This window comes from Tetranychus urticae, chromosome 1 (genome assembly GCF_039701765.1).
Source record: "Tetranychus urticae isolate SD_2017Ah chromosome 1, NJAU_TeUrti_SD_1.0, whole genome shotgun sequence".
NCBI lineage: Eukaryota > Metazoa > Arthropoda > Arachnida > Trombidiformes > Tetranychidae > Tetranychus > Tetranychus urticae.
This window is the reverse complement of record NC_142958.1, coordinates 29,939,029-29,954,619: the sequence shown is the minus strand read 5'-3', so window position 1 is coordinate 29,954,619 and position 15,591 is coordinate 29,939,029. Positions and strand designations below refer to the sequence as shown.

Here is a 15,591-nt window from a genome sequence, read left to right as displayed (position 1 = left end):
CTAAATGGAGACCAATCAATCAGTTGAAGAGTTGCTTGTTGTTGACTGTTCATTGAAAGTTAATTGTTAACCGGTAAAACCACATCTCCATTAATGATATACAAAACTATTGGCCGTCAAATTAAATAAATCATGTTTACCAAAATACAAGTGCTTTTAGAATGCTATTAAGGTGGAAGGGAAAGGAGGTGGAGGAGGAGGTTAGGTTGGTTGGTTGATAAAAGAAAGGTTTGCTTTGATTAAATTGTCATTGATTTGAATTAAAGGTAGTTGATGAAAGGTACAAATTCACACGCATACGTACCAATATGAATAAGTGTAGTTCACAGAAAGAGTTGTATCTTTGGTGGTCAACCCTCAATACCCATGGTTAACTGACATGTTGAGGAAAGTTAATTTGTTGTTTTTGTTAGACCTACACACTATCAGTCATTAGCATTCATCTTTAAGCCAGGTATTGTTTAATTGTGATTAAGGTTACCTGGTTGACTGAATCCTTTTTACAAAAAGTAAACTTGTAAGGTTAATTTTTTCACTTCTCTCAAATTTACATTCATTCATAAACAAATTATTTTCACTTTTTTTCCATCTAATCAAATCAATGTTTTAATACGCTTTCACTAATTGATTTTCATTAGTGAAAGGCCTTTTAGCACTTAATTTGCAACAAATTGTGTTATGGTGTTGATGAAGTATATGGAGGTGTTTAGTGTCGACATTTTGAATGATCAGAAGGTAAGAGACTCGCTGAGTCGCGTGAGTATAAAGCTAAATGTCTAGGAAATTTACAATGAAAATTTGGCGTTTTCAGATGAAATATAGTTGTCACGATTGGAAAGTTATGATTGACATAAAGACTGGTTGAATTGCTGAGAATGAACCACAAGAAATGATAGATGGATTCACACACAAACATGAGGTAAAAAATTGGCAATAAGTGGTAAAATAATTGAAGAAAAAGTGCAAAAACGTAAAAATATTGACGATGATTTGAATGGAGGTGATGTCTGATGATTTGATAGTGGGAAAGTTAAATCAGTATATTCAGATTGGAATGAAAAAAAGAGAAAAATCAGGTGAAACTTTAACGATTAAGAGGTGAAATAATGTTTTCAAAATGGAGCTTAAAGTTGACAAATAAATAGAAGAAAATCACAAAATTAGCAAAAAAATGGTAAACAAAATTTTATAATATTGCTGCTATCATCATTAGCGTAATGATGATGATATAAAATATTGAGCTTAAGCTTTGTTTTGTCATCAATATTTTTGTTGAACAAGAAAAATAAAAGATTGGATTCTAATTTGAATGATTTAAGTTAACCGAAAAAATCAGAAGTAAATATCGAGAGCAAAAAGGAAAACAAAGGAGTTCAACTTTTGAATCATCATCTTTACCAAACGGTTTTCAATTAGTCAACGGTTTTTTTGGTTCTCACAACCAATTTTGTTGCATGCTTTTTGTCTTGTTATCAATACAGTTCTATAATTTTGTTTTAATTTTTATAATAGTGATATCTGTTGATATGTTGATTTGAATTTCATGATTTACCCACGATTATTATATATTGATTTTTCTTTACCAACTGTTAAGGATTGAGAGTCAACTTACCTGCCAATTTCCTCGGCAATGATGTAATCCATTTCAATGGGCTCGGATTTAAATTGTTTCATGTTTTTAGCTTTCTCTCTTTATTACCCGTTTGATGTTACTTTTTGGTAGCCGTTCAACTTTAATATTTATGGTGAGCTTCCCAATTTTAAATTAACACACAAAACTTATAAATTAGAGATTTAAACTTGAACCACAATTATTTATGATTGGTCATGTCAGTTAACCTTTTATTTTCTTTTGTCCTTTCTTTACTTTTTTGATAGCTTTTCTTGGCTTTTTTTCAATGTAACTTTTTGTGTTTTTGTTTTAATTCACTGCTGATAATACGATGATGAATACGGTAATGATGTATTTGTTTACACTTCATCTATGGTGACTGTACAATTAAACACTGGAGAAGGTTATAAACGAGGATTCACAGTGACAATTGCAGATTAAAACATGGTGATATCGAGAAGATGAGGTTAAACATGATTATGGTTTCAATACACAAACAAAAGTTTGTACAGATCCAAGTGAATGTTTAAATTAATGGTGATGATTGTATAACTATGTTTAACCAATTGTTGTTGACACTTAGAAGCATATAAGTAACCATTGGTTGGTTGATCATTGTTGAACATGAAATCCGTGCTTAGATTCTTTAATTAGAGCTTCAGACTAACAATAATAATCCTTCTCTTGTTTTTACCCATTTTTACTCTTCACATACACAGGTAAACTTAAGCTTTGGAGAAATAAATATACACGGATAATGTTGACGTTGATATGGAACAGGTCAAAAACAAAAACAAACTATGCATGAAGGTTAACACAGATGATGATGTCCACTTGTCAAAATACTCGACATGGTCCACAGTGACATGGATGGTAACTTGATGACCAACTGGTAGAGGGAATGTTTACGTTAAGATGAAGATCACACCTATTGACAAGATCACTGGACGTAAATGATGAGAGGATGTAGATAAAGAAGATTCCAATGAAGAAAGAATGGCAAATCTCGTTGTGACTTTTTTTTACTGATGTTTCAGATTCCTCTTCCACCTCCAAACCTGATGGTATAAGATGATGTTTTTTTCTCTCCTTCCTTTTCTTTAAACTTCTTTTTCTTCTTCTTTCCTTACCCAACCGGAGAATGGAGAAAGGTTAACTTTCGTTGTTACCGGAGATCATCTCAATAAGCATTTCTTGTCTGGGCTTGACGAACAAAAAAAAATTCTTCCTTTCTTTTTTCTCCCTCCCTCATCTTCCTCTCTCTCACAAACTCGCATACAGCTATTCTCCCTTTGCCACTAACTTACTCTTTCTCTCTTATTTTCCTTCTGTCTAACTATCTGTCTGTATCTCCTCCTTGTTTATGTTTTTTTACCTTACAGGTAACTAAGTATATTAGTAACTGTGAATCCCCCTTTATGTATCCCTAAGCAACTCACTTACCTTCTCTCTCTTACTCTCTTGGTATTATCTTTTGTCTGTATTCATCTTTCATCTGTATACATTTATTTGCACTTTTTTGCTAGATTTCAACTTGATCTTTCAACTTCTGAACCTTCATATTATTTTGCAACATCTTCTAACTCTTTCTTTTTATCTCACCATTTTTATCCTAGTTTAACGATTTCTGGTGCATACTGAATCAAAGATAAACCAACCTTCAGGATGAAAGTTATTAAGCTTCGGTATCAAGATGAATTCATTAAATTGGAACTGCTTGGATCTTCAATTCTATGAAACTTTTAGAGTTTGGTATTTCATTATATTCCTATTACCTGAGGTTATCTGAGCGGCAAACTTTCTTATTCTACCATTTGCTTCAGTCTATGATTTCAATTAGAGCAATTGCGATGTCACTTTCACTTTATTGATATTGAGCTCAATAAGTTTGTTTAGAAGTGACTGCAAATTATGGAATCTCTATGGCAATTTAGCGAAAGTAAAGTGATACTAATTATGATAATTAATTCCACTCTGATTTAACAATTACTCATTAACCATTAATACACTCAATGGCATTACCAAACAGTTAACTCAGACCCAACATCAGGACAGTTGATTAACCCTTAAGGTATTGTTAAAATTACTTTTGGATTCGATATATTTCAAGTTGCATTCAATAATGAATAACTGGTAATACATTCTTAATCACAATGGCTGTTAACTTTTAACAGCTCAATTTACGTATCTTTATAAATTAATGACTTAATAACAAGTGTCAATTTTTACTACAGGTTATTAATACACATGTCAACACTTACAACTTCATCTTGTTCCTGGTTAATGATTAATGCAGAATCTGGTTATGATGATGATACCAAAATGGTTAGTGTTTTTATTAAAAAAAATATTTGATACATTTTTGGTTGTTGCCAATTCAATTGTATTAATATCATTCCTATTTTTTCCTCTTTTTTTGCATATTGATTAGTGATTGGAATCGGTCTTCATTCTGGGTAATCAAGTTGGTAGTGCGTCTCACAACTGAAACACTTTTTTTATATAAATGGTTATAAAATGATCAAGATTTTGTTACATCGCTTACTACCTTAGGAGACATTTTGAGGTCAAGAGAAGCAATAATAATTTAATCAACAGCAGACTCACATGCAGCAGACAAGTTGTTAACAGTTTACCATCAACAACATCAACATACAAACCTAATACAACCAGCACAATCAAAAGACAAAGATAACTCACGGTTAATCGTTCAATAGCAACATCTCTTTTCAACACTCTGATAAAAGTGACTTGATTTCATCAGAAAAAATAATAATGGCTACCAACAAAACTCAGCATGTCTTTTTGTTACTGTCAACCACCAACATGGTGTGACCTGTTGCTGCAACAATCAACTTTAATCATCATCACCATAATCATTTCCCAACAATGATAACAACAAAGTAAATCCTCTACTTTTTTTTCTCCGTTTAATTCATCAAAAAAAGGAGAATGAATAAAATTAAAAGGATAAAATATTCATGGTAATTGTTTTTGAAACTTTCATATTTCTATTAATATTTGTTATTTCTATTACAATCAACTTTTAATGTATCAATTTACCTATTCATCAATTTCTTTAGGTTATTTGACCAAGGCAACTTTGTTATTTAATCTTTTACCAATCAATGAACAAAGCTTTCACATCATGAGGAGAAAGACGAAGTTAAAGTTGTTCGCTATCACCATGAAAGATGTTTAATCAAGGTGGAATCAATTTGACTTTCTAATGGCAAATTTTAGTCTTTTACTCAACCTTTGAACCAGTTGAACAAAGTTGATTTTGGATGAATAAAGTCCTGTTATTGATGGTTATGGCGAGTCTTTTCATTTGAGCCAATTGACCAACTCAAGTAGCTTCAGTGATAACACTTAATGACCATTTAATTCAACCTTTTATCCGATTGCTAATTAAATATTGGATACAATCTTCTATTTTCATGGAAAATTTATGCTGTGGGATAATAAGTGAATTGTAATTGTCATCATCTTTTACTGCTATTATTACCTGTTATTACATTCACATCAACACCAGGAGACAATCAACGTTCGTTGTTTTTGCTGGAGAAACAGAGAAAACATTGAGTGTGGAATATATTTTTTCAAGCTTAATTTAAATGTGAAATAAAGGTGGTAATAATGATGATTGAGAATGTAATGTTTAAATTTACTCAAATTCATATTTCCATCAATATCACCAGCTCTTAATATATCTGAGAATTTATTATTCTATTTATCTAGATTCCTTCCTTTCTCTCTATCGCTCTTATTCTCCCTTCTCATCCTCATCATTGCCTTCATCACATTTTTTCATCATTATCATTTTCTTCCTCTTTTTTCAGGTCAACCTTTCTTTCCGTGAATCTCAATCATCAAGGTTTTTGTCGGAGAGGAGGATGAAGCAAAGGATAGGCGAAAAGGCAGTAGCCAGTTTTATTTTTGGCTTGTTTTGCCTTTTCAACTTCATTCTTGTGGTCAATTTGGAAGCATGAACATCATCATCAACCAAGAACGCAAGCTGATAAAATGCTGATGGATAAAAAGGCAACGCGATGATAAAGAAGATGAAAATGATGAAGTAAATGACAACTTCAATTTTGAATGCTCACAATTGCTTTCCACCACTAGTAATGATCTTATACTGGCGGATTGTACCTCACTGCTACTGTTGACTTAATTATTATCGGCATAATCATTGAAATGTAGTTGCTGTTGACTTAAATTGTTCATCTTGATACATCTCACTGTTAACAATTTACTCTCACTGCCTTTCATTTTCCAATTCATTCTCTTTCCATCAAACTCTTTTCATTTTTGCTGCCAATAAATGGTCACTTTGCCATTAAGGGACCAGTTGTGTCACTTTCACAATCAAATCACCCGGAACATATAAATCAATCTTGATTCTCCTCTCAACATCCAACAATCATCTTCATCATCGTCTTAATTTCTTTCATTCTCTTGCTTCAAAATTACATTTTCAACCATCACTGGTTTTGAATGGGAAAGTAAATAACTGAAATTAACTAGAAATTTGATTTATCACCAATTTGATGAGGATTCAAGAAGTCGATTATTACAGACAATTAATCGTTTCAATTTATGAAATCTCTTTTAATTCACTGCTAATTAATTGATATCAAAATTGTTTGGCTCATCATTTACGATTGAATGGCGTTTTCTGGATGATGATCTGTTTCCATTTTTACTGTGGATTGGTTTAGGTTGGAATTTTGTTGCAAAAGTAAATTTTTTACACTATTTGTTGGTTTATAACGGTTCATTTAACTGATAGTTTAACCAATTGATATTTGACCGTTGGTTACTTCAGGTTCTGGTCAAATGTAAAATTGAAACGGACGATGAATAATGATTAACAATGAAAAGAAAGTTGAAAATTAATGGTAAAGATAAATAAAGCAAATCAAGTTTTAGTCAAACCAACAAGAATAATTTGTTCAAATGTACATTCAATCAGGATAGTAATCAAAAATCAAATGTCTAACTCTTGATTAACACTTGATTAACATTTATTTACTTTTTATTCACTTCTATCAAAAAGTTATTGTTATTGGACGGTTGATTGAGCAAATCATTTTAATAATGATTTCAAAAATATTTTCATCAACGAACCAGAATTTTTTGCTTCGATTTCTCATTCAATATTGTTATTTCATACATTTCATACATTCAAATACTGAGACCGGAAAAAATTGTATTAACTTAATTAAATTGATTCTAATTTATGCTAACTTGACTCTCTTTAACTCTTTCATGTTTTTTTACGGTATGGACAAGTTGATTTGATTTATTTGACAAGTCAACAATTTAGAGTGGTTAAGCTTTAACTTTAATAACTGTAATAATAGTCATTTCAAATCCAATTTTTATATTATATCTAATATTTCAACGATAAGAACAACATTAATTTGTTTCTTTACCCTAATGACAATAACCACGGGAAATGAAACAGAATGTCATATATTAATTGTCCCTCAAAGATAATCAAGGTTGAAAATAAAAGGCGCGCTACAATAGTTGAATAATAATAACAGTATTTTTCATTTTAACCACAATAATGATAGTGTTTTGATTGATAGAGCTGATGATTTGATGACAATAGATGATAATTTTGTTTTGGTCCGTTTATTGTGATGACCATTAATGTGTCTTATGTGGCTGTTAATCTGGTCCAGATGATGTTGTGTTGGATACATTACCGGTGATAAGGTGAGTCCATTTTAAATGTCTTGTTTGATAACTGACAACTAATTGCTTCTTTTATCTATCTAGATTAATGCAGCATATCATTTGCAAAAAACACCAACATCATCAACAATTTTGACCTGTTCCAAAAAATTGTCAAACGCGGTGTCAACACAAGATAAGACAGACACATTTTCCTATCGTCTGAATTTGATATCGCCATATGTCTCAGGATTCCAAGACTTTCTGATTGTTCTACTGCTATTAAGCTTGACTAATTCCTTATTTCAGACTGGAATTCAGTGTTCTTTTATAATTTCCTGGATATGACAAGCAAAAGACCCACCGTTGCCCAAAGGACAAGATTCAAGTTGCCGTAGCTTAATAACCGTTAATTTTCAATCTCTTTACCTTGAAATTTCTTTCACTTTAAACTCATTCACAAATTGTATCGCTGTGATATTAATTGTTGATCATGAATTAAGGTGTAATTTCATGAAATTGATCGAAAATTGTGATACTGTAAACAACCGAAAGCGGACCTGACTGTTTAAGCCACTTCATAGAGAAAGTGTTTTTTTATTTTTAATATTTCACTTGATATTGTATTTAATGGATACAATGAGTGTAATCTAGAATTAAGGTGTGATTATCAAATTAATCGCAATTACTCTCAATCATTATAATGCTTAAACCTTTCTTGGAATGGACTTTTAATGATAACCCTCTGTTTTATCGTACCTGTAAAATCAGTGATGGCCTCTGATTTAATTTCAAGCTTATGTTATGATTAATTGATTGTCACGAGCTGTCAGGGCCATTATTCTTGTTACTGTTATTGTTGTAGATTGAGATGATAATAACAGTGAGAGTAATAATTATTAGCTTTTATTTATTAAAAATTAGATGAAAACTCCACGATTAGCTGTATTTATTGTGAATAAACCGTTAAAATCAAGTTCATAACAAAAGGTTTTTTCAATTTAACCAGCTTAAACCTTTCAAATCTTAATCAAACTGTTTATCAAATATAGATTACCTTTGATTAGTATCACACTTTAATCTTGCCATAGTGATACAACTTAAACTGTGAATGATTGTAAATTATCTATTACAATTAGAGTATTAGATTCTTCCATCACTATCATTATTATTATCGTGTCCGAACGGATAAATGGCCTTAGCTGCACTTTGTTTTTCAATCTTATATTAGCTTTCAATGTTACGGTCATGGATAGAGCAAGTTTAATCAATTGATAATGAATGTTAATGTTTTAGATTGGTTTCCTTGTTTATTAACCATTAATCAAGATTATATTAACTTTCACATTCATTCCAATTGCTAATCAATCGATTGATTGGACTTATGATAGACAGTTATCACTCAATTTCACCAATCTTTAATTTGTTGTAAGATCAGATTGTAAATCAACATCAACAGCAATATTAACGTTTTTTTGGGTAAACTTTTAATCTAAATGATTTAAAAGCTTTTGATGATTCGCTTCAACATTTGATGACTTCATTTGATTCTCATAAACATGTATATTGATTCAATTGCAGTTGATTTAATTGCTACTAAAAGATAAAACAAATCATCTCATGATTCCACCTTTTCACTTGTAAATCATTGAAAATACCAGCAATCACCGATTAACTTTAGACAAGATTGGGTTAAAATGCAGTTTAAATGAAATTCAATAAAATTTACCAAATAAAATTAACGATAATTACCATTATGGTAATTATCGATGTACTGAAATTACTTAATTATTATCCTTTACTTATAGCTTTTTTGTATTCTTGTTTACTGATTGATTAACCTGAATTTCATGCAAATCTTTTCTTGTTTTTCTGAACATTTCGTCCTTTCCAGTTACCATTAAATGATTTGTCATATTTGACATTCATTTGGTTCAGTAAATCAATTCAAATCAATCAGATACTTTCGATTACAATCAATATCTCAAAGAGTTAACTGTTAAATGATTACGGGAGTGGTTTTTGGTTGTTTCAGGTAACAAATCAATTGGTTTACCTCCAAAGTTAACTTTAGGCATTATTTTGTTTAACCATTCATTTGATAGTGAAAATGGTAAATAATGGTTTAATCAAAACAATTAAATGATTTAGGTTTTTTGTTTGATGGAAATTAATTGTAATCAATTTGCTAATAAGGAAAAGTCAAATTGTAAAGATCATTACTCAAGTTTAAATGGACCTTTTTTGCTCTTTATAATTTAATGAACTTTTTGCTGTATTTGTATTGATATTTTTTATATTATTTCATTCTAATTGTCGGTAAATAAAGTATTAATTGCATTTATAATCATCAGTGACTATTTAGAAAGAGTTGAACAACGCGCTCAGCATTTAATAGTAACCAAGGGTAACTTTGGTTCAGTTTGTTTCAACAAGAAACATCTTTTTTTTCAATTGTCACATTGTTCTGTTTTTTCCAACTTGCTTTTTGATTAACTAACAATTTGATTTTCAATTGCCTGTGTATAATTATTTACAGTGTCAGCAATTGTGCAGAATGGAGTCTAAAAATATGTCTACCAAATTAGCTGATGAAATTGCTAAGTTTAATAACCTTCAGAAGGAATATCAAAAAGTGTGTACAACGCATCAACAATTGGATGAACAGTTGAATGAAAATAAAATAGTCAAACAGGTTGGTTACAAATTTTATTTCAACTTAATTATTGCTGGTTTAAATCAGTTGTTTATCTAAATCATTTAGATTTTCAATCTCAATCCTTTTCACATTTTTCCAAAGAATATTTAAACACTGAAAAGTATACCTTTTTATCAAGAAAACTCATCCATTGCATCACTCTTTATCTTCATCATTACAGGAGTTTGATTTATTAGATGAATCTTCAGCTGTTTATAAGTTGATTGGACCTGCACTGATTAAACAAGAACTCAAAGAAGCCAAAGATAATGTTCAAAATAGGATTAAATATATCTCAACTGAAATGTAAGTTCTGTGTCAATCTCTGTTAACGATGTTAACCTTAATACATTTTTTCTACACCCATCTTTTTAAACTCTCTTCATATTAGGAAAAAGCAAGAGGAATTGCTGAAGAGAATTGAGAAACAACAACTTGAACAAAAGGAAGTGATTGGTAAATTGCAAAAGCAAGGATAATTTTTGGTTTTCATTTTTTTATATCATGATTCTTGGTGTATAACAACTTATCTGTTTTAATAAGATGATTGAAAAAAGAACTTAAGAAACTTCGAGTTTATTCGTGACAATTTTATAAATTATTATAGTTATTCTTTAACTTGGATGCTTTTTTGGAAGTCTTTAATGGTCAGTAATCTGTCACTGCCGATACTAAATCCAACTGCCGGTACTTTGTGCTTTTTTCCCGCTAATAAAGTAACCAAACCATCATAACGACCACCACCAGCTACACTGCCAAACCCGTGATCAACGGGATCTTTTAGGGATGCTTCGAAGATTAGTCCGGTGTAATAGTCTAAACCTCTAGATAGACTTAAATCAAATTCAATGCTATCTTTATCTATTCCAAGAGCTTGACAATATTTAAATAGAGTCTTTAATGATTCCAAAGCTTCTTGAGAACTTTTGATCTTTCCTAATTCACCGGCCAATAATTCATCCAGCTTATCTTCAGAACCACGATGTTGTATCAAATCTCTGATTTTATCGACAATAACCTCAGTTAAACCAGTTTCTTTCAGCAAATTTTGTTTAATTTCATCCCAAGAAGTCTGGAAAAATGGATAAAAAGATTATTATCTGGGAATATGAATCTTAAAATCGGATTTTACCTTTTTCAACTTGTCCATGGCTATGAACAAAGTTTTGAATGACTTTTCAGGAGCTCCAGCTAAAGTAAATACGCCTTCCAAAATTGGAACCATGTTTACCTGCGATAAAATAAATATTATAAAACTTGTTGAAGATTATTCTTTGATTTTGAAGCCATACCTTAATGATAAACGATTGCAGTCCAGCATCTTTTAAACACTTGTAAAGCACTCTGATACATCTTGAGTCAGCAATCATAGAATCAGATTGTCCCGCTATATCGAAATCCTGATTAAAAGATAAAAAACAAATGATTGAGCTGTTTCCTTAGGATGTTGTTAACTAGCTTACACATTGATAAAATTCACGGAATGTTCCTTTGGTACAATCTGGGTTGTCGATCCGATAAACTTTACCAATGTGATATCGTTTCATACTGTGCATCTTAAACATAGTCAAGAAACGAGCGAAAGGAACCGTAAGATCGTATCGAAGGGAAAGAATCTCTCCTCCTGTTAATAGACAAAATTTATATGAAATTAGAATTTTTTGCTATCAACCGACTTTCATGAAATCAATATAACCTTGATCTGCAAGATGGAAGATCAACTTTTCTTCTTCTGGTCCATATTTTCCTTGTAGAGTTTCTTTCAATTCACAAATCGGAGTATCCAGAGGTTGAGCACCAGATCGTTTGAAAGTATTCTCAATGGTATTAAAAATTTCTTCTCGGTCCAACATCCGTTCAGGATCATAATCTTGCATCCCTTTAGGTGTATATAAACCAAGCAGTTGGTTACTTTTCTCATCATCAATGGCGTCTCCACCCTGGTGAATTAAGAACAAAAGAAAGGAAATCATTTGAAGTTCTGAAAGATCGTTGAACTATTAAATTAAAAAGTTCTCAATATAGAGAATTGTTATTACAGAAAAATTAACTTGAACAACAACTTACCATTATTTTATCGATTGCATCATTTGTACTAGTAATTTTGTTAGATTCACCTTTAGAAGAATCTCCAGTTAGATCTGATTTTTTTTCTATGAGCATTTTTTTCTAGAAAGAGAAAAAAAAGATGGGAATTGTGAAATAACGCTTCGAATTTGAAAAAAGGCTCTAGCAAAAATAAAATCATCAACTAACCAATTCTTCAACTAATTTGGCTCGTTCGATAGGCGTTTCAGCACGAGTCTTTACATCTCTTATTTTAACAATGCCGTCTTTCAATTCATTTTCACCCAGCATCACAATATAAGGGATGTTTTTCTCTTCAGCTGCTTGAATTTGTGGTAACAATTTGGGATTGGCTTTATCCAAATGATCAACGCTGATCTGAGCATCATCTAGTTCTCTAATTATCTTGAGCCGTTCTTCAACCATTCCTTTTCCGATTGAAATGACAAAACACTCCACTTCCATTGAAGGTTCTACACTAAAACGTTTTTCGATAATAGCCAATATTCTCTCAATTCCAACACTAACGCCAACGCAGGGTACATCATGTTTATCAGCGGAAAGTAAGCCAACTAAACCATCATATCGTCCACCGGCAGCTATTGAACCAACCTCCAGGCCATCATCTTGTAGAACTGCTTCATAAATAACGCCTGTATAATAATCCAAGCCTCTTGCTAAACTCAGATCAAATTCAATCTTTCCTTCGATACCAGAATTTTTACACAAATTGTAGAGAATCTTCAACTCTTCTAAGCCCTTCTTGGCATTTACGTTTTTTCCCAAATCGCTTGAAAGAAGTTCATTCAACATCTCTATTGAACCGTGATATTTGATCATTTCACCGATTTGATCTGCAACAGATTCAGCCAATCCTTTATCTTTACACATTTCTTGTTTAATTTCTTCCCAAGTCAACTAAAATAGAAGCAAAAAAAACAATCAACTTTTGGTAACTTTAAATTGGTCAGAAAAAATCTTTTACCTTTCCCAATTTATCGATTGATGAACAGATTGTTTTGAATTTTTCTTCAGGTACACCAGCTACAGCAAACATTCCATTAAGGAGTAGCCTATGATTGACCTGAAAAATAAAAAGGAAACGTAATTAATGAAACGAAAAGAGTTTAAAAAAAGGTCTTAAAATAACCAACCTTAATTATAAAGGATTTAAGATCTAATTCGTTTAAAACTTCACAAAGAACTTTAAGACATCTTGAGTCCGGCTCTATTGGTTCAAATTTACCAGCAATATCAAAATCCTGAAAAGAAATGAGATTTGAAATTTTCTGAACAATTCACTTGCATCCCTCCAAAACTAACACATTGATAAAACTCGCGAAATCTTCCTTTGGTAATTGATGGATTATCTCTTCGATAAACAGCATTTATTGAATATCGGGTCATTTTGGTAATTTTATGTTGAGCAAGGTGACGGGCAAACGGCACCGTGAGATCATAACGAAGTGAAAGAACATCTCCTTCTATTATCATAAGACGAAGAGTAAGAATTAATTAAATGAGTTTTAAAATTGTTCAATCTGTACTTACCTAGTTCTTCAAGATCGTAAATAAGTTTGGAATCTTCTCCGTATTTACCGGTCAACAATTGCTTAGATTCCACAACTGGAGTATCTAAAGCTAAAGCACCGTTTCTTTTGAAGGCTTCAGTAATAATCTTAAAAACCTTTCGTCTTATCAGCATTTGTTGCTGACCAAAATCTCGCATTCCTTTGGGCGGCTTGAGAACATTTTTTAGATCCTTTGAAATTAACTTGATAACATTTTGACTTGCCATGTTGCAGGTAAACTTGATCAACACTCTTTGGTTTCAAAACTAAAACTAAAACTTGTGCGTTGGCAAATGGAGTTAATGTTTACAGTTTTCTACAGTCGTTGCACACTTTTTTGAAGACTCTTTAAACAGGTCGAAAGAGAGAAAGGCAGACGTTTCAACTATCTTCCAAAACAAAACAATTCAATCATAAAAAGTGTTTACAGACTGTGAAAAAAGTACTCATTCCTCTTGTTATCAACCGGTAACAGTAGATCGTCAGATGGCTCTGCAAACAAGGTTACAATCAAAAACACCGGTTTATTTAAAAAGAAAAAATTTCATCAAAAACTGAATTAAAATTAGTTTACAACTGATTAGCTGTTAAAACAGTCTATAATAGTAAATCCGATTTTTCGACTGATCCATAGACATGTCCAAACAAAACTCCAAAGACTTCTGGTTAACCAACAGACTGACAACTGTCAATTAAATGAACATTTCACAAGATTACTTTTTACCAAATTCACAATCCAAGTTGAAGAAAAACACTTTATAGAACGGGTCAGACTATCGAAGATTATATTCTCAGTTAATTTACATGGATTTAATGTTAAGCTAATGAAATTAAATTCATTTCACAAAAGATCACCAAACTGAGCTCAATATTCAATTTACAAACAAAAATAATCACCACCTGATCTATAGTTTTAAACTTGCTCGATAGATGACTCTACATGGAACAATCGAAGCTGAATGAAATTTTTTAGATCGACTTAACTTTTTAAATTGTTGCGTTTAATTATAACAATTAGAAGTTTTTTTTCGCAGCATTACTTAACGACTTTGGCCATCTTAAATGGTATCGATCGTTTGGAGTGGACGTTAACCTTGATAAGGCAAGTTTGGTGCCAATATGAATGCGAAAAGCGTTTGTTGGTTTACCTTCTCTGATTGTCACTGATATGGACTGAAACCGGTTTAACAGTCGCTTCTTGTGTACCTTTTTGAGTGAGTATTTTTTGTTTATCCCGTTAAAAACATGTTGAACATTATTCAAGTATTTACTGAACAGTGAACATCAGCTAACTGGATACAGTTGATTATCATCTTCACCCTTCTAGATGTTTGCAGTGTCTTTATACTTCTGGTCAGCTTGCTTGTCTCTACCGGCTATGAACACAATGAGTGCGATACCTTTCATAATTTGGATTTAATGTGTTACATTTTAGTGTCAACCAATTGAAGCTGCAAATCAACTCTAAATTTAATTGCCAGTGAAAATGTGTGACTTAATTGACAATTTTACCAATCAATAGGATACAACCTAAAAGGAGTCCAAAAATTGTGTTACTTTTAATAAACAACCTTTGATAATCATCGTTTTATTTACACTATTATTATACCTCATGCTCGGATATTTTTCACCAAATAGACTCAAAGGTAAGCACAATTAAACTGTACAAATAGCTAATCAATAAGATATAATCATCTGTCAGTGATTCCCAAAAAATCCCATTGATCAACCCAAAAAACCCAAACAAACGTTTACAAACATTGCTTCAATGTCAGGCCTAATGTTGTCCATTTTCAATAGCGCCTATCATCCAAATTAAAGAAGCAATCGTAACTGTAGCAATTAGCATTATTGTAATGTCATTAGTTGATTGGCCATTTACAATGTGTGCTAATTAATTACATAAAAAGCAATTGCTTTTCAATAGCAATTGATTCTTCTTCCAACATTAGCTT

General features: G+C 31.5%; 3 protein-coding genes and 3 long non-coding RNA genes across 6 annotated transcripts in view; 4 read left to right on the top strand and 2 right to left on the bottom strand.

Annotated features, from left to right (window-relative positions):
* Positions 1–1,755, bottom strand: part of LOC107361778 (death-associated protein kinase 1) — a 39,856-nt gene extending 38,101 nt beyond the window's left edge. The window contains exon 1 of the mRNA XM_015928681.3: positions 1,613–1,755. Within this exon, the coding sequence (XP_015784167.1) occupies positions 1,613–1,674 (62 nt within the window). The 5' untranslated portion in view covers positions 1,675–1,755. The remainder of the gene's footprint in view (positions 1–1,612) is intronic.
* LOC107361781 (uncharacterized) lies at positions 1,606–4,103 on the top strand. Its single transcript, XR_016200864.1, has 6 exons — positions 1,606–1,745; positions 1,879–2,149; positions 2,332–2,676; positions 3,229–3,745; positions 3,847–3,937; positions 4,044–4,103. It is a non-coding gene; the product is annotated as an uncharacterized LOC107361781 (long non-coding RNA).
* A 62-nt stretch (positions 4,104–4,165) lies between these two features.
* On the top strand, positions 4,166–6,656 carry LOC149094936 (uncharacterized). Its single transcript, XR_016200865.1, has 3 exons — positions 4,166–4,596; positions 4,696–5,266; positions 5,455–6,656. It is a non-coding gene; the product is annotated as an uncharacterized LOC149094936 (long non-coding RNA).
* A 459-nt stretch (positions 6,657–7,115) lies between these two features.
* Positions 7,116–8,236, top strand: LOC107361581 (uncharacterized). Its single transcript, XR_001568532.3, has 2 exons — positions 7,116–7,342; positions 7,406–8,236. It is a non-coding gene; the product is annotated as an uncharacterized LOC107361581 (long non-coding RNA).
* A 1,533-nt stretch (positions 8,237–9,769) lies between these two features.
* On the top strand, positions 9,770–10,557 carry LOC107361884 (prefoldin subunit 6). The gene is made up of 3 exons (XM_015928823.2): positions 9,770–9,995; positions 10,180–10,304; positions 10,390–10,557. Exons 1-3 carry the CDS (start codon positions 9,858–9,860, stop codon positions 10,475–10,477), a joined length of 351 nt encoding a protein of 116 aa, XP_015784309.1. The 5' UTR covers positions 9,770–9,857; the 3' UTR covers positions 10,478–10,557.
* Position 10,558: 1 nt separating this feature from the next.
* On the bottom strand, positions 10,559–14,071 carry HisRS (histidine--tRNA ligase). Its single transcript, XM_015928822.3, has 11 exons — positions 13,617–14,071; positions 13,389–13,549; positions 13,220–13,327; positions 13,051–13,149; positions 12,255–12,983; positions 12,066–12,167; positions 11,695–11,938; positions 11,462–11,622; positions 11,291–11,398; positions 11,131–11,229; positions 10,559–11,070 (listed from the first exon to the last, which is right to left on the bottom strand). The coding sequence occupies exons 1-11, from the start codon at positions 13,861–13,863 to the stop codon at positions 10,606–10,608; spliced, it is 2,523 nt and encodes an 840-aa protein (XP_015784308.1). The 5' UTR covers positions 13,864–14,071; the 3' UTR covers positions 10,559–10,605.
* Between the last annotated feature and the right edge of the window lie 1,520 nt (positions 14,072–15,591).

Coding starts and splice junctions, on each gene's coding strand:
- HisRS (XM_015928822.3), bottom strand. CDS start 13,863: ATGGCAAGTCAAAATGTTATCAAGTTAATTTCAAAGGATCTAAAAAAT. Junction 11,399..11,461: donor TCCGTGAATTTTATCAATGT/GTAAGCTAGTTA, acceptor TCTTTTAATCAG/GATTTCGATATAGCGGGACA. Junction 11,071..11,130: donor CCATGGACAAGTTGAAAAAG/GTAAAATCCGAT, acceptor CCATTTTTCCAG/ACTTCTTGGGATGAAATTAA.
- LOC107361884 (XM_015928823.2), top strand. CDS start 9,858: ATGGAGTCTAAAAATATGTCTACCAAATTAGCTGATGAAATTGCTAAG. Junction 9,996..10,179: donor AAAATAAAATAGTCAAACAG/GTTGGTTACAAA, acceptor TCATCATTACAG/GAGTTTGATTTATTAGATGA. Junction 10,305..10,389: donor AAATATATCTCAACTGAAAT/GTAAGTTCTGTG, acceptor TCTTCATATTAG/GAAAAAGCAAGAGGAATTGC.